At 35.8% G+C, this 19,562-nt stretch overlaps 1 protein-coding gene across 1 annotated transcript in view; it reads left to right on the top strand.

Moving 5' to 3' along the window:
- The window catches only part of EXOC4 (exocyst complex component 4), a 736,987-nt gene that overhangs the window by 312,235 nt on the left and 405,190 nt on the right, over nt 1-19,562 (top strand). The window contains exon 10 of the mRNA XM_058530219.1: nt 10,513-10,609. Coding sequence (XP_058386202.1) covers nt 10,513-10,609 — 97 coding nt within the window. The remainder of the gene's footprint in view (nt 1-10,512; nt 10,610-19,562) is intronic.

The raw sequence follows: 19,562 nt of genomic DNA on the forward strand, positions 1-19,562 counted from the left end.
TCATGTTTAGTTGGCTTGGAAGACCAATTTTAATTCTGTGAGAATATTGCAAGAGTTGTTGCCTAGAGTGCCTGGGGAGTTGACCGTTGCTGATTAAACCTAAACAGTGGCTGTGGGTTTGCTGGTAAAGTTATTTAAAGCCACTTGTGCCTCAGTAATCCAGATGCTTCCAATGAGCCATGAAATAATGCTGTTTCTGTTTGGATGCCGGCACTGGTTATCTTTGTCAATAAGCTAAATGCCAACATGTTTTGCAACTTGTATTCTGACTCTAAATTTGTATTTAAAGAGACCTTTATCTTTCCTACGTCTCATAGTCATTTTGGGTTATTATACTTTGTATCTGTCACATCAAGCCCTTCAAAATAATTCCTTTCAAATTTTGGAAGTACTTAGATTTAAGCACATCTCTGACTATGAAGACAATGACAGCATTTAACAATACCATTTCTTCTATACGAACTAGTATATTTATGCACTAATCATTTCCGGTGGCCTGGGCTCCATCGTAGACCATTTCACAGGCAAAATAAGATTGATGGGTTCAATCTGTTTTCAGCTTGATGCTTATCTGCACCATAAATCTACCACTCAGTTGGCAAGACATCATCAGAAGACTCCTGGCTAGTCTAACATACATGTTAGGTCAGCACTGAGATGGGCTCATCTGATTAGAGAACTTTACTGCATCCTGTCGTCCTTCATATCACTCTTGCTTTATTTTAACAAGAACTACTGAGAAAACAGTAAAATCTGCAATCTGAAACTTGAAGGAGGAGAGAAACTGTATTGTCTGTTTTAATCATGGATGACGAACCAGCACAGACACTTAGTTGAAATAGTACAGATAGCACAGATAGTTGCCCAGTTATGCCATTCCCCAAATGCCTCTGCCCTCTTACATCTGGTTACATCATCCCCTGTTATATCTTGTAATGCTTCTTCAATGATCTGTCGAAACAGACAGGGCCACCCCTACAGGATGCAGGGAGAGATATGGGGCTTATGGGAAAGGGTTCTTCTGGAGAACAGAATACTCATAATTCCTCTGTGTGCTGCCCATCAGCCCCCCCCCCCACAGATTTTCTTTTTAACAATTAATTATTAAAAAAAAAAAAAACCACCAACAATGAGCATTAGGATGTAGCCTTTTTGGAAAACAGTCTGCCATATCTTCAAAATGTTAAACACAGACTTACCGTATGATCCAGCAATTCAAATTCTGGGTATATATTGAAGATAATTGGAAACATATGTCCACTGAAAACTTGTACATGGATGTTCATGGTAACATTGTCCATAATAGCCAAAAAGTGGAAATACCCAAATGCTCATCAGTTGGTGAACAGATAAACTAGATGTGGGATATACATATATTGCAGTATTATTCGTCCATAACAAGAAATGGAGTAGTGATAAATGCTACAACATGGATGAACTTTGAAAACATTATGCTAAGTGAAAGACACCAGACACACGATAAGTAAGGTAGGGGACTCCAGCTTACACACATGAGAATCTCTTAGATATCCCAACTAGCCACTAAAACGTATTTAATAGATTCAAAATAATTAAAACTAGAGAGTCAGTTAAAGAGTGGAAGGAGAAGAAAGAATCAATGCAGTCTCCTCATGTGACCTTAAAATAAAGTGAGTTGGAGGATAATGTCACTAAGATAGGAATGCTCCTCAAAGATGGTCAATTAAAGTTCTCTTGTGCCTTATTGATCAACCATTTAAAAATATGCATGCAGCGACTGTGGATCTTTTGGTAATTGGCCCATATCTTACATTTTGCTCTTCATAGAGCGTGCCATTTCAGACTCCGTTATAGAAAACAGTCAGTACTGTTACTAAGGAACTTTCTTTGACTTATGCTCAGGGAAGAGCTCCAGGTGAATACATTTTACTCATGACTCAGGATGAGCTACTATTAACCTTAAAATTTGTTGCTATATTTTTCTTTGTTCCTTGTTATCCCATCCTCCAAAACCTCTGTAATTTATTGTTAGGAAGATAATTAAGGAAACTGGGTTTTTTTAATTTCTTGTTTCATTTTTTAAACCAAGAGACCACCCCAAAATAATAGATTATTACAAAATTCACTTATTATTTAGGAGGTAGAATGTATTCAACTCTTGAACTACAAAATGTGATTTTTACTTCTTTGTAAGAATTATTTTATGGTCTTTAACCAAAAATCTAGGAGAGACAGTCTTACTTGAAGCAAAATTCAGATGAGTTATTTGCTTCCTAGTAGTCTGCTCATGTTGAAATTTCCAACAGATATAAGGTACTGCACATACACATAATATACTGTTCTTTATACTTTAAAACATGTACTACTTGTCCTTCTCACAGTAACCCATCGTTAGGCAGTCCCTAATTTAGATTCTTTTTCCCTACATTATACCTTATACCTGTGAGTGACTCTAGGGAGCATCAACAGGAACTTCCCTTTTTCCTTTGGGCTGAGATCCTTGGAATTTCCTTTCTTTCTTTCATTTCTTGGTCATACCCACCATCCCAAACTTTGTTGCTGCCTAATTTTTTAACTACCAAACATCAAACTTACCTACTCCACCCCCAGCCCCCTCACTGCCCTATTTCTAATTCAAAGGAGGGCTTCCTGGGGTTGTGACCACTGGGAAAGTGAGGAAGGATATAGTTCTAAACATGTCCCTCTCTAACTAGTACCTCCCGTTCCTTTCAAATCTTCTCTCACTCTGACTCCAGCCATAAGTACTCTTTGACCTTATAGAGATACCCAGGTGTCAGCTTTGCCATTTTTTTCAAGCCCTTCCCAGACTTCATTTTCTTTCTTATCAAGCCTTGACCAATCTGTGGTTAATCACTTGAATTTCTTTCTTACCAGAACCTTCAACTCTTTATTCCCCTTGTTCTTCTAACACATCCAGCTGGTAAATCCTTAACTCTGGCTCTCAAAGTCTCTCTTCTCCACTCTTATTTCTGCTCTAGAATATTCCATAATTATATTACGGTGTTGCTGTAAATTCCAGGTATTTCATCTCATCTGGGCCCTCAGCAGTACAGAAGGATTATCAAGGAATCCTTCATCGATATTTTTTCTCCCATTCCTTTCAAAGATTAGTTCAGTTCATCACCACTCACCTTAAGCCTCCACCCCACTAAGGAAATTAAGTATGCATTTACTCAGGTTTCAGTAATTGTGGGTCGAGGAAGGGAAGATGTATTTCGTGAATATTAGGCCAAAATTCATGCTCAGGATTTTCAAGAGTTACAGAGGGCGACAGAAATAGAGATAATGGTATTGTATAACTGAAATTTGCTGAGAGAGTAGAACTTAATTGTTCTCACCAAAAAAAAAAAAAAAAGATAAATACGTGGGATGATGGATGTGTTAATTAACTAGGTGGGAGGAATCCTTTCACAACATATATGTATATCAAATCATCATCATGTACACTTTAAATATCTTAAAGTTTTGTCAATTATATCTCAATAAAGCTGAGAAAAAAAGAAATAGAGATAAGAATTTAAAAGAAGAAGAAAGTGAACTTTACTTCATTTACATGCTAGGACTGCTTATTTTATTGTGAGACTTTCCAAACTTTATATTTTTTCCCGTCTTCCCTTTTTCTTTGTTGCTAAAATTAAAAACTATTAGATCTCTGTGGGACTCCATGTATTTTCTGTGTTGTGAGGAAACTGTAAGGCATTGTATGGGCCTCAGGTGATTAGATATGTAGAAATGACCTGTGGTAACAGTAAAAGAAGCAGCAAGGAAGGGCTATTGGAATTTTTTATTTAAATGGAGAAACAGAAAAAATGGGCATCAATCAGTGTTTTGGGTATTAATACAGGCAAACTCTCCAAAGTTGCCTCCCTGAAGGCTCAACCCTTTCTCATCTTTCTACCTTCATGGACCTCCAAGGAACCCTCACGTAGTTTGGGGTTGAAGGAGTTGTTATACGCTCTACTGGTTGGTCAGGAGAGATGGGGAAAAGTAGAGTTCTGGTTCTTGTTGCTGAGACTGTATTAGAGAGGAAAATGTTATTTCTGGCCTCAGTTGTACCATTAAACGTGTTTCCCCCAGAAACATTGTGTACATGATGGTTTTATCTATAGAATGTTATATTTCTTTAGCTTTACTTATATTTTTGATCAAGGAGCCTGTTTATGCATGGACTTGGTTAACCAAGTGCTGTATTTAGTGTTGATTCCATGGAAAATGCATTTTATGTGTCAACCCACAATAAAATCAGGGTTACTACTCCCTATTTTAGAATTTTCCTGTATCACCCATCATCTACGTCATTTTAGTCAACCTGTGAGTTTCTTGGGAGCATAAAATGATATTAAGCACATTATAATGTATATAGTTGGAAAAAAAATTGTTTATATACTGAGCCTACCATGTGTATGACCTTGAGCAAGACACCTCCCCTGCCCTTGCCATGAGCCTTCATTTTTTCATCTCTATGTTAGGTAATAATATTACAGGTAGGTTATTAGGATTAAGTGAGATATTTTGTGTAAAAGAGTCCACCACAGTACCATTTTCCTAGTAGATGTTTAATGAATCCTCTTTCCCCCTCTTGACTTTATTCCTACATACCCTGCGTAATGGTTTACACTTGTCTTAATTATCAACCATACGGCATTGGAGCCACCCAGGAATAAAATATAATAGAGCAATGAAATATAGGCAAGCCTTTACTTCCATTATGCTGGGAATAACTTTGTTTCTATTTGGGAGATTGTCTTCTACAAATAGTATCTTAATCAATATACTTTTTCAGCACTTGATTGAAACATGCGTTCGTCACTGAGCATACTTTATGCAAAACACAACTGCTGTTTGTTCCTATGAGGCTTGTACTTAGAATTCACTTGGTCTAAAAGAGACATTCTTTTTCGTTTTTTTTTTGTTTGTTCATTTGCTTATTCATATATTCATTCAACAAATATTTGACAAATGCTTATTATGTGCCAGAAACTCTTCTAGGCACAAGGGGTACATCCATGAACAAAACAATATCATTGTTAATAATTACACGCTAGGTAAGAGTTGAGTCCAAAAAATGATCGTTTCCTTGAAGGAGCTGGTTGCCTGGATTTTCTTTGCAGATCTAATAGCAGTGTACCCTTGAGCAACAAATTATCATCACCAATCCTGATTTGCTTGACTTGATTGTAATAGTAACTCATTTGAGGGTAAGGATAAGTATTTTATCTTTGTTTTCTTCTTAACCTAGGACCAAACACCAAGCTCAGGTATAGACCCTTGTTACAGTTTGGTGGTGGTGGTAGCAGCAGCAACAGCATTGAGTCATAATGATAATTTGTGCTTTAAGAATAGGGATTTGCTGGGGCCAGCCCCATGGCGTAGCGGTTAAGTGCGTGTGCTCCACTGCTGGCGGCCCGGGTTCAGATCCTGGGCGCGCACCGATGCACCGCTTGGCAGGCCATGCTCTGGCCGCGTCCTACATAAAGTGGAGGAAGATGGGCACGGATGTTAGCTCAGGGCCGGTCTTCCTTGGCAAAAAGAGGAGGATTGGCATGGATGTTAGCTCAGGGCTGATCTTCCTCACACACACAAAAAAAAAAGAATAGGGACTTGCTAAAGAACTTAATCTACAAGAACACCTCTGGCAAGGTGACAGCTTGATACCAGAATTCAGGGCACTCTTAGCCCATTCACCTGGCTCCTAGAGCCAATTAAAGACCCTATTTATTGATGCAATCAGGAATTCCATATTTATTGTACTGTATGCATTTTCATAATCCTTAGAAAGTATATATGAAGCAAAATATTTGCTGTAAAAACATTCACCTTCACTGTGATTCTTTTTTATGTGAAAAGGCCAACTCTGAATCCAGAACATGTTGTGAATGTCAGTTGAGGCATGCTGCCTTCTGTTGCTCACTAAGGATGACCATCAAATTCTCTATCATGTTCATCTGAGCACTTGGCATAAAGCATTCATAATTTTAATGTCCATACATTTAAAATTGGTTATTTTTAATTGAAAAATTAAGATTAGAGGAAGACTAATTTCACTCCGTCATGCCTAAGTGTTCTCAGCAATTTTCTAAACCTTTCACTGCAATAATATTGCCCCAAAAATAAGACAGACATGTTTTAATTGCTCTCATTAATGTTATAGACTAGTACCAAGTTGCCTAAAGTAGCAAGAATAACATTTTTTGAATTTAGGCCTTTCGTTTTTAGTTTACGTTCCAGTGATATTTTGTGTGCGTGTGTGTGTGTGTGTGAGATCAGTTAGATCCCTAACTGCTTGATAATTGATGGGAAAAGCAGTTGAACATTTATTTGAGATGTGCTAGGTGTCAAACCCTGTACTGCGTGCCCTCGAGTACATTATCTTACTTAAACATCACCACAAGTCTGAAGGAGTTTATTGCAATCTGTATTTTATAAGCAGGAAAGTTGAGGCTCAGAGAATTTAAATAATTTTTTCATTTCACACTTATACTAATAGTAAGTAGCAGATCTGAGGTCTGACACAGATCTTTTTGCTTCTTCCCACTGTACCGTAGTCCTCTGAGTGAGAACATTTGTTTCCATTTCTTTCTGAGGCTTTGGTTTTCTGTTTTATTAATATGACTATATTCATTATAAACTACATCTAATTCTAGTTGGGAAGAGTCAAGGAGTAAATAAATTTAGGAGCTAATTACTTATAAGGAAATGAGTTCTAAAAGAAGAGACTAGCCTGCAAGCACTAAAAGGCTGTCACCGCAGCAGTTGTTGGGTGGCCTTGGTGCCTCTTGCCAGTCATCGGAGGGAGCCTGTCAAACCACTGTCCTCGTTGCTAGAAACAGGAAATATGACTGGGGCATTTCTTCCCTGTCTTTCTGCACAATGTGTATTGTACTTGTAATACTATTGTCAGTTTCTCTTTCTTTCTAACCATCCATCATTGTTCAGCATTTTCTCTGGTTCCTATCGCCTCTGACAGCTGAGATTAGACTGGAAGCATAATGAATGAAGGGGAGGGAGAAGCTCTGGCCCTTTCTGTACACTTTTCAGGACTGGACAACGTGTTCTTTAAAAAGGTTCATGACAGCAGCTCCCAGGTTCCTTGATTATGGGAAGGCATGTGAGGAGAGGCAAGTTTTGTTTCTCACCCAGAATGTTGAAATGCTAGAATAAATCTCAGAGGATAGAGACTCACAGACCACACAGTCTTTGGCCACAGCCTTTACTTTTGGTTCTGACAGCTTTATTTTCGAGAATATTTTCATTAGGTTGGTGCTGTTGATTGGTAATTTAGTAAGCTAGATTTGGACTTATACATCAAATGCAGTGTAGATGGCACTTGGTAACGGGACTAGAAGAGTATACGAGGTTCCTGTAGGTGGAATTTTGATGGGGGGTTGAGGTAGGGAGGAGAGTTTCTGCCCAAGCTTTACTTTTTATTTAGTTTAAGTTCACTGTGTGAATCAGTAATCGTCTTTCTGTAGCTAACAGGGATTTAGAACAAATGAAACTATTATTTATTTTCTGGCCTGATGCACTGTCATCATGCCTTTATTTTCACAGCTAAATCTTCCTCTCACTGACATTTCTCGAGGCTCCTGTGCCTTATTTTTGGTATTGTATCTTATCTTTCTTATCTCTGTTCTCTATATGATTGTTATTAACAAATGTTTATTAAGCACACCTACTACCTGTAAAGCTTTGGGGATACAGAGAGAATTGCTTAGTTAGGTTTTTGACAGTTTACAAAGGATTTTACGTGTACTTTTTCATCTGATTCTAACAACATTCTACTAAGTTAGGTCTTGGTTTTTTTCCTTCACTCATTCAGCAAATGTATGCTTTTATAACTACTTTCTAGGAATTGGCATTCCAGGTGGGGAAAAGTTACATAAGCATTAGAAAACAAATGACAGTAATAGAAGTGACCGATGTTAAGGTTATATGGGTTATTTTATATCAAGTCGTTGTTAATAGAATTGTGGACGTCGGGAGAGGGGCATTCAACAGTTTAGGGCTAGACCTGGGGCCTAAAGGATGGGTAGGAGGGGAGAAGGCTCCCCAGCTGGGAGTACAGTGTGGACTAAGGCGAAGAGGTGGGCATACATGCATCATGTTCAGCGCGCATGGAGCTAGGTTAATCAGGTCTGTATTTAATTATGGAATATCTAAAATCATAGCACTTCAGAATTTTTAGAAACCATTGGAGATCTTGTAGTTCCAGTCACATTTGTCTTGAAAAGATATACTCATATTGAGTAGATTAGTACATTATTTTTTTGGTATAGATTTATTTATTTCATAGGAAGTTATCTATGTTGTTCCTGGAGTGCAGTATATAACCCGGTTTCTTCTACATATACAGACGTTTCCTTGGTGATTCAATTCTGGCTTGAGTTTATGATCTGAAAAAGAGAAGAGTTGATAAAGAAGATATATTTATTCTGGGTTTTTGTCTGTCTGTAACCATACCATGTGACCTTTTGAGGAGGATTTTTATTAAGGGAGTAGAGTTTGTGGTAGTCTTGACACTCTGCTTTTGCTTTTTTTTTAACTCAGCAAAATCACTGACTTAGCAGAACACTAATATCTCTGATGCAAATATAGTAATACAAGATGGATTTTTTCCAAATGAGAGAAAACAGCTCATGATTTTGAATCAGGAGCTGTACATGCCAATTATATTTTCTGTTTTTCTTAAGAAAAACCATGCTCTGATTAGTTGGTGGAAACAACAGAGCCAAATGGGATTTGTCTAGACTCTGATGCCTCTGGGAAGTCTTGATCCAGGGTATGGATTTCTGAAGCTTCACATGTGTTTATCAGTCAATTTCCAAGATGCCTCAGAGACCATTAAGATAGATAATAAATCAGGTGAGATTTAGTTATGTTTGGTATCGTGCAAAGAACTATAATTAGAATGAAAATGTTTAATTTAGACAAAAGAAATGAAATATTGTAAGTATAGATTGTTGGGTTTTGAGGAAGCCCATTAAATAGTATCTACCTTTCCTGTCAGAGTTCTGAAACTATTAAGAAATAACATAAATAAGGTATATGGAAAGTGAAATACAACTTTTATATTGATATAAGCTAGACTGAAAGATGTAACCTAGTTTGAGAGCCAAATGAGTTTGCTAACTAAACATCAAAATTAGACAGATTTACTCACCCACTTACAGAAGGTGCTGGACCACTTCATCCTTCTCTGACAAGACAGGAATTTTATTGCTGCATTTGGCGAGACAGCACTTACTGTCTATAAGAATTCTGATTTCTCAAGTGGAATAAGGGGGTTGCTGAGACGTGCGTGCCCAGCTTTTTCTTCTCAATTTTACCTAAAGAGTTTCTTCGCTTCCCCTAGAGTGGGTAAAAGATGGAGGGAGTCCAAGACTTACATTAATTGAGCTTCATTCTAATGGGAAGGAACATGAGGAGTAGAGTGAGGGGGCAAGCATTTCTCCTGACATCCTAAGATACACATTTTTTCACATTCTAAACTCTCTGAAATTACGATGTATCTTAAATCAATGGCATCTTAATGGCTGTCGACCAGAAGACAGTGATGATGAGTTGTTTGTGCCTCAGTGTGTGTGAGATGAGTGGTTAATTCCTCACACCATGACCCTTCAGTGTTTCAGTTAATGAACCTCTTAAGGACCATTTGAGGAAAGAGTATGAATCTTGGTTGGGTTAGGAACACCTTCTCTTTAAACCTTCTGATAGCATCAAGAACATATCAACATAAAACCTTGCAGAATGGACATCAGCAGCTTGGAATAAAATACTTGGTGACACTGTTTTAGAAAACAAGGCTTTTGACAATGCTGAGTCATTTAGAAGAGCTGGACGCTGAATATTATATAGTTTAAGAATACCGTAACTAGTTTATTTTTCTTATATTTCCTTGTGAAATGTGTATGAAAGATTAATGGCAAACATCTATTTATTTAAAAAGCCAGAGGAACTTCTCAGTAAGAAAAATAAAGATTCTAAGTAATAAGGAAGCATTGTATAGTTTAATTAGCAGGACTTTTTTTCTTAGTGTTACATCAGACAATATGTGTATCTTAACAATCAGTAGGGTCTTAAATTTGGTGAAATATGGTCAGTTGGGTTTCTATGGGTTTTTGCTCCAGTCTTTATAGCCATGGACATCTTTGAATACCACTTCCTCCTTCCCGTGAAAGCCTCATGTGATGTACTTTCCAAGATAGGCACTGGTGATTAGAGGTCAAAATTTTAACCTTAACTGAGTTAAATCCTTGCACTGTTTCTTTGAACATACCGTTTATTCTTACTCTGCTTCCGTGTTATCGCTTCAGAGTGAAAAGGCTAATCCATAGTTTATTTAATAAGGAAGTCTGGATCAAGTCATTCAAAATAATTTTGTACATATTGAAGGCAACTGTTTTCAAAGATGGTCCTACTTATAACAGTATAACATTCGTCTCTATAGGCTTGGTTCATTTCTTTGTAAAAGTTCTAATAAACTAAATTTCTCCTTTTTCTTTTTTCTGAAAGGGGGTCCTGATGACAACTTAATTGAAGGTGGAGGAACAAAATTTGTCTGCAAACCTGGAGCCAGAAATATTACTGTCATATTCCATCCATTGCTGAGGTAAGTCAAATCCTGTGTATTGACTGAAGATCAATTTTTCATTATTTATGCTGATGTACTGATTGCCAATAGGTCAGTCAGCAGTGAAATAAGTCATTAAAAAAACTTGTTCCATCTTCTAGGGCCTCACTCTCAAAGTTTGTCAATAGAACAAATAATGTCAACCCCATTAAGTAGCTACTTGTTCTCAGGAGTTATACTCCATAAATACTTTTATCTGATTTTCTTTCCTACTCCCTGTCCCTGCCCCTCTCCCTCTCCCTGTCACTATCCTTCCCTTCCCCTTCTTATCTATTTCAGGGGTTGGCAAACTGTTGGCCACAGAAGAAATCTAGCCTGTCACATGTTTTTGTAAATACATTTTTATTGACACACAGTCATGTTCCTCCGTGTATGTATTGCCCACAGCTGCTTTTGTGCTACAATTGCAGAGCTGAATATTTGCAACAGCACTCATATGGCCCAGAAAGCCTAAAATATTTACTCTCTGGCCCTTTACAGGAAAAAACTGCAGACCTGTATCTGTCTCACTAATTTACACTAATGACTCAGATATCCTTTGAGAATTGGCAGATCTCTGAACAAATATGATTTGCAAAAACTGAAACACATTATATCAATCAAATACATGGTTTTATATATCGAAGAAAAACTTGATGACTAGAATGAAATCTATTATAATGCTCAGTTTATTATGATACCATGATTCTCAGAAAATAAGAAACCATGATACTACCATTTAAAAAACTTCTAAGCCCTAAATACCTTTAAAAAGATGCTTTTGGGAGGGGGAGAAAGGGGAGTCATTGTTCAATGGATCTAAAATTTCAGTTTTGCAAGATGAAAAAGATTTTGTAGATTTCTTACACAACGTGCGTATAGTTAACACTACTGTACTGTACGCCTAAAAAAAACGTAAGACGGTAAAGTATATGTTGTGTGTTTTTGACCACAATAAAAAAGGGTATGTTTTGGACACAAATATCCAATATAATATTAATTGTAGGTTTTCTCTGTAATGAACCAGTAATATTTTTGCTGTAATTTTATAAAATGGACCTGAAACTCACGGGTTCAGTAAAAGTTAGGTACCTCAGATCATCACATTAACTTTCTTAGATAACTCCTATAATATTTGAGGCATTTAGAATAACAGTTAAACGAATGCTACTGAATTGGCCAGAGATAATACTCTATGTACCTTTCTAAAACGTAAACAGTTTATTACTAAAATTATCCTACCTTCTCGTTAACCAAGACTTGCTAAATTGATGTGACTTGCTAAATTGATGTCATTAGTAATAGTTCAATTCAAATCTTTTTAGGTAACCAGCTTTTTAAATTGTACTGGTGTACTTTACCCAGTTAGTTTTAAATGCAAACATACAAATATATAAATTAAACAACAAAAAAACCCTGACTTTCACACAATAAAAAATAAGAGATTTTTAAAGAAATGTTATTAACCTTAAAAAAAAATCTGTTTTATCAAACATTTGCAGCAAGTAAATTCATTAATTTAAGAATCATGGAATTAAGAAAATTAAGACTATTCTTCTATAAATTTAGTTGATTTTTAATATATATTTGTATATATAATTTATGTATATATCACAACATATAGAATTTCTAGATTAAGTAACGATGCTCATATATATCAACTGACTTTGGTAATTAGTTTAGTATTCACTCTCTTCTCCAATTACAATTGATTTCTACTTAGTTAGTGTTGCTAATTGTTAGGAAAATGGGAACATGCCTTAATCGTTATAGACATCTTCTAACCCAGATTTAACACCATAATTTACGCTAAGTTACGCTGTGGTTTGGATAAATGGAATCGCTATGCTTACGTTTGTTCCTAAGTCTAGAAGAAACCCTTTGGAAGGTTTTAGCCGTGTGGTCAATAACCACTTTTCAAGAGACTTTTTTTCCCCCATAAACTTTCTTTTTCTTTTTTAACATGAAGTTAGGAGAATGGGAAAAAAATAAGTATATATTTCACACTTAACAATATGCATTTCTGGTAAAATACTGGTAGAGTTTAATGCATTACAATTCTTGACAATTATTTTTTAGTATTATATTTATGCTCCTTTACTAGGGAGTGGTTTTAAGGCTTGGTAATACCCCTACTAGTTTTACTCACTTGTTTGGTCTCTACTTTCACTCAGAATTTGAATTTATTATTGGCTAGAACTGGAGAAGGTTTTGTTGCATGATATAAATAGTTTATCATTCACTCGTTCTCTGTGTAACTCTTAATGGGAATCACAAGAATATGCTGTGGTCTGCAACGTAAGTTAATTCCTTTCTAAGGAGGTGATCATTATAGACTTAAAATTAGCCTTTGGCTCAAATTGCAATCTTCCTTCTCAAACCCATGATAGAGTCTCAGCTGAAAACTCATAATGGGCTTATTGAACTTCAAATATTAAGATCTTTTAATTTTTTTTATTTTAGTTTTTACACTTCAGCATTTGCCGATTATTGGGTTTATTATTTCTTCTAAAGTTTGGAAGTTTAGTTTTGGTAATGAGAAGAATCTGTGTGCATTATCATACTAGTATATTTCATTTTTACTATTATCATTTAAAATTTTTCTCATTTCTCCTATACTCATTCATTTATTCATACTCAACAAATGTTTATTGAACACTTATGATGCGTGTTTTCCCTTCTCTAAGTTAGATGTGGACTCTTGTTTAGAAATAGTCGTACTTTTATGGGATTCTTTAAATAAAATATGTATATTTTCCATCCTTTGCCCCTTGCTTTTTTTCAATGCTAGTTCGAAGTGAATGTGATTTAGCATTTTATTATTTAAAATACAATACAACATAGTGGAAGAGGCAGTATAGAAGAATGGAAAGATGAGAAAAAAGCACAGGAGTTGAAATTTAAAATGAAAACCACAACAAGTTTTCTAGATTCAAGTCTAGGTTCCTTCACTTCAATTTTATTCACTGATTATTTATTGAACTCTGATTCTAGCCAGGTCCTGGGGAAACAAAAAAATAAGATCAAATCCTTGTCTAAAGGTACTTACTTGGTAGTTGCATGGGTAGCAAAAATGAAGAAGCCCCAAAACACTAATTATGGGAGAGGACGTGGATCAGTGGGCTCTCTTATACGTGATATGTAAATCAGTGCAGCCTCTCTTGAAACCATGTGACATTATCGAGTAATTACGTATCTTGTCACCCAGTGGTTCCCCTCCAGATGTGTTTCTGCTTGTATGGAGTGACTCATATTATTTTCCCATCCCAATTTTTCAAACTCTTTGTCTAACTGCTTGCAGTAATTATTCTTTATTTACAACTTACACATAATCAAAAAGTAAGTTCAGAAGGAATTTTTCACAAGTTGACTTTTATCACAAGCCAGCATATTTAAACATTTTCATTGTTTTCTTACACTCTGTTATTGAGCTCAAATATTTTTCATTGGAAGGGAGAAGCCCTCTCAAGTGTGTGGGTCCTTCATTTTCCTTTGCTGCTCTTCCCCTACGTCTAGCCACACTTGTACTCTGTCTTCCAGAAACTTTGCATATGGCTTTTCTACACTTTATTTATTAAAAATGTTCTTTTCTTAATTTTTATTCAGACAGCAGTGCATTCTTTGCAACCTAAAGGTTTTCCATATTGAAAACTCTGAACCACCCTGCTAAGAACACCACACAGCGGATTCCCATTATGCTGTTTTATATATTCCTGGCCGTTGTTTATACTATCCTCCCATACAATTATTGTTCAAGGTCCTCAGATCTGGTAACCTTGCAAACGTATTTTTGTACTCTCCTCAGAACTACCGCGGCCTCATCACTAGGAAATCTCACAGGGTGTTTGGGCAAATCTACCGACTTCCAATTTGTTCTCTACGCATTAACTCTGCTGGCCCCTTGATTTGCTTATTTAATGCTTTTCCTTGCTATTTTCTCTTTCTGGTTAAGAGAACAGAAAATTGTCTCTTAGAAACTGAAATTTTAAAAAGATGAGGTATAGTATTATCTTGCTTGCTTCACTCTTAGCCTAACAAGATATTGTGTGCAGTTAAACCCTTAATGTAGGCTTCGATGATGAGAAGTCATCTAATCAATTCTTCTGCCTGTGGGTCTAAATGAACAAAAACATGGTGAAATAAATAGGTTTCTAGCCATGCCTAAGTAGACTCTGAAGTACTTTCACCAAAATATAGACCCTGAAAATGGTAGACTCTTTTCTCCCCCACCGAATGTTTGCTGTTTTCAGCTTTCTCTGGAAACATTCAAGAGGAATGGATAGGTTCACTCTGATAAATGGAATATATTTTATGGGCTTTGAATTTGGGGAGCAGAAGAAAGATAGTGTTGAAATTTGAATGGCATATTTCTCTTTTGTCTGGGTCTGACATGGATTTAGATTTTTTTTGCAAAAATTATTTTTTAATGATTACATCATGGTAGTTATTAACCATCATCTAAATATAAATAAACCAAATAAACCTTCACCAATGAAGTACATTTTATTAAGGTATCAACCACAGTTTAATACAGAATAACAGTTTTTAATTACAATTAATATATGATGAAGCCATTTCAAGAAATCTGAAATTATTCTGTGGCTGTTATTTGTGGAGTTTCGGAGGGAGAGAGTGAAAATTTACTTTTCTCTTTGTTTTTTCATTTATTTCTCATTCTTTATTCTCTAGCAGCTGAAAAGAGAGAATATATTGTGCCTCAGATTTGTTAGTACAATTTCTTCATGTAGCAGATAATGGGTGACAAGAAAAATTATTCCTTTACAAATCTAAATTCTTGTAGAATATGACTAAAGTTTTCAGAAAATGCTCTAATGCTTTATCTATCTATCTATCTATCTATCTGTCTGTCTGTCTATCTATCTGTCATGCCTGCATCCTGGGCCAATAATGCAAATTAATGGGGAGTGTTACTAATGAGGACAGAGTCACATATTTAACTCTGTTGCACTCACCATCTCATAACCATAGGCTTCTGATTTCAAAGGTGGAATCTCAAAGAAAGGTGGTGGGATTTAATGGAGCCCATCATTGCTTGAGAAACAAAAGTTCCAAGTCTTTAGAGCCAGGACAAGTCAGAAATGAGGACACATGAGTCCAAGGAAGCCGTTTCCCTGTGTCCTCACATGGCCTCTTCTGCTTATGACATGAGCCATATTGGATTAGAGTCTCGCCTTTATGACCTCATTTAACCTTAATTATCTACTATAGAGAGTATACATTAAATTTTGTAATTAGAACAAACTTGAGAAATTAATTTAGTAGATGACTTATTTAATCCTTCTTTTGGCACTGGAGCCATTGTTGCCGTGGAAAGGTGTTTTGTATATTGCATGATAGAGAGGATAGGCCACTGAAAGTAGACTGGGAGGGTTGGGTAAGAGAGACCACGTTTTAATTTTTGGTGTTGGCCAAATCACTGTGAGTCTTTGTTTTCCCTATCTATAAAATAAAGGAGTTGGTTGATCTGGATTTTGCTATCTACTCTTCAAGTTTTATGATTCTGTGACTGGGAAATAGTTTTATAATATTTAGGGACTCCAAAGGCCTGACATTGTAAAATTTAAAAGTCCAAATGACAATATGTTCTTTCTTTTGCTTATTTGCTTCAACTAGCTTTTAAAAGGCATTTGGCTCTTTAGGGTAATTACACTCCATATATGCAAAGTGCTGTTTCTTAGGAGACAATTGAAGAACAGATGTTTTCAGTCTTGGGGTGACTTGGCAGAGGTAGGAGGCTGGAGACATAGTGGATGATGATGGCATTTAAAGTTGCAAAAATGTCACTGATGCTTACTCTGTTGAACGCAACTTGAATATTGAATATCTGGGCCATTGAACATTTTTCACTATTTATTATCAGCCACACTTCATTAAAATCAGACAGTAATTAAAGACTTCCTGGGTAGAAGAAAAAATGAAATATTTATTGGTCAGTAAGGAATAGGCTGGCATTTAGGTCAGTTAGGGAGATGAAAGTTTCTTAGCAACTTGGGCTTTGGTAATGAACAGTATCTCTCTGGTTGACTGCGTGCCGTTCTTAAGGCAAACAGCAATAGGAATAACAAGTCATTTGTAATCATATCATCTAATCATATTTGTCTCTAATTATAGAGAAGAATAACTTCTAAAAGTTAATCTTGTCAGATATAGAAACTGCCAGTTAGCAGGCAGTAGGGGGAACTGTTTCAAAGTTACTCATGGCCTGGTTGTGAAATAGCTTTGAAATGCTTGCGATTATTAAGTGCTTGAAGTTAGGGCAAGAAGTAGCAGAAGCCAAACCTGGAACAATGGAAAGCTCCAAAATTGATTATGCCATTAACATAGTAGGTTTTGTTTCTAAAAATGATATTCCAAATTAAATGACAATTGTGATTAACATTTTTATTTTATATTTTTTGTTTTATTAATTGTAGTACTTATAATATTGCATGTTGACTCCACTGGCAGATCAAAGGCATATAAAATTCACTGTTATAATTAAGCATAATAAAAATCCGTTCACTCATCCATTTAACAAAATTTATTGAACACTTATTTTATGCCAAGTCTTCTCCATCTAGTGACTAACTAAAGTCTCTGCCCTTGTGGAATTTAGCCTAGTAGAAAAGTCAGACAATAAAAAAGTAAACTAATACACATAGAAAACAGTATCAGGTAGTGATAGTTTTGTGAAGAACAACAGAGAAGAGTAAAGAATTTGATAGTGGCTGGCAGTGTGGGGGACACTATTTTAGATGATAGGGTGAACCGGGAAGGCCTTTCTGAGAACATGACATTTGATTAGATTGAAAATGAAGTGAGGGAGGAAGCCATGTGAATATCCAGGGGAAAACGACCTGGGCAGAAGAAATTTAAGAGGAAAGGAAGAAGATGAATATGTTCAAGGAACACTGAACAGACTAATGTGAATAAGGGGCGTGTGTGGCCGAGGGTTGGGAGCGGGGGTGTTGGGGCAGATGAGTGGGGAGCTTGTACACAGGGTAGTCAAGATAAAAATTCCTTCTTTTTGCTTAAACATCAAGAAGGGCATTATGTTTAGATTTATAAGAAACTTTTGGGACTAAATCTGAAACCTCCAAAGACTGTGAAGGCTTAGCAAGAGCCTGATATAATGGTTGTCAGGAAAAAGTATTTTTTAAGACTTTATGGTACTGGATTTGGGACACTCAGAAAGCTCTGTTTTTAATGGAGAAGTCATTAGCACTACTCTTTCTGGTATGGTGAAAATCCTCTGTCCCTCCTAACAATTATGTATTCCAAAATGGAAAATAAATCTTTGATATAGCCCACTTTGACAGTATTATCCAAAGATATTGAGCAAATGTTATTATGCAATTAGCCTGTCAAGCTGTTATGAAGGAGTTATCCTGTGTGACATTCCAGATATATGAGAGTTTTTAAGGGATAGTTGTGGCTGAACTATAGATTACTGTTTTCTCATAAAGAAGTAGTATGGTTTGGTGGGCTGCTTTGCAGAAGGCCTCTGGGTTTTTTGTTATAAGCTTTGCCAACAAATCTAACAGTTTTTTATAAAAAATAATTCTGGAATGATCACTTAACGACTTATGAATTATATATATTAGTCTAAACCTGATCTAGCACAAAAGGTCTTTTCAACCTTTTCTGGCACTAACTCTTGCTCATAAATGAATGGATTTGGTAAGACCATTTTAGGTCTTCAAAATTCCAAATCTGCATTCCTGTAACATCCTGGATTTCTGCTCTTCATGATCTTTCCTTTCTCAAATCCTTTCCTAACATTACTTCCACAGTGAAGGAAGAGGATAGTGGTTCAGATGTGTCTTCTATATGAGTGGGGTACACAATAAGTATTTGTTTAAAGAATTAATAGGTAACTTATAGGAGTGCTTAGCAAATATTTGTTGATTTGAAGTGAATGTTTTTTTAATCAGATATTAATACAAATATAAAGGAAAATTATTTTTTCTTTAGTAATGATATTGAAATAGATCAGTCTTTCTTGCATACCTAAAAATGGTACTTTAGTTTTTTAAACATCTTTTTGCTTCTGTTGTAACTAGGAAATGTTTGTTATAGGATAAAATATAGAAATATAAAGGTGAATTTAGGAATTTACCTTTTTTTTTATAGCATTGGTCCTAAACTATTACTCTTGTAACTAAGCTTCATATTTTGTTTTTAGTAGTTATTAGAAACTTAGATACTTCACCTTTTCTTTCTTTAATTACTGCATTGAAAACTTACGGTTGCAAAAAGCAACTTTTGCCTTATCATTCTTTCATGAATTATGGAAACCCCTTCCAAGATTATAAAATCTTTTCTAATAGAAGGAACTTCGCTTTATTTTTATTTATTTATTTATTTTTATAATTTTATTTATTTATTTTTCCCCCAAAGCCCCAGTAGATAGTTGTATGTCATAGTTGCACATCCTTCTAGTTGCTGTATGTGGGATGCGGCCTCAGCATGGCTGGACAAGCGGTGCGTCGGTGCGCGCCCGGGATCCGAACCTGGGCCGCCAGCAGCGGAGCGCGCGCACTTACTGCTAAGCCACGGGGCCGGCCCAAAACTTCGCTTTAAAAGCTTTCTTATTTAGTCTCTTGTTCTATCTTTGTTAGATTTTTTTTTTCACTTTTATTTAAAAAGTGTACAATAGCCTCTGGATCATTTCTTGATATGAGATATATATATATATCACATGTATATATATACACGCACAAATATATATATATAGTGTGTGTGTGTGTGTAGTTTACTTTGATAGAGGGATTTCAGTTTGATTATTTAGAGTAAACATGAATGTCACAAGCTGAAATAATTATTCTGTATTTCTTTTCCCAATATTTTTATCTTTGAGAAATGCACAAAAGTTGTCCCACCATGTCAGTTTGATGTGTGCATTGGTATTTGGCAGAATATTATTCTGAGTGTTCACAGGTATGTGATATTT

The sequence above is a fragment of the Diceros bicornis genome, chromosome 3, assembly GCF_020826845.1.
Source record: "Diceros bicornis minor isolate mBicDic1 chromosome 3, mDicBic1.mat.cur, whole genome shotgun sequence".
Taxonomy (NCBI): Eukaryota; Metazoa; Chordata; class Mammalia; order Perissodactyla; family Rhinocerotidae; genus Diceros; species Diceros bicornis.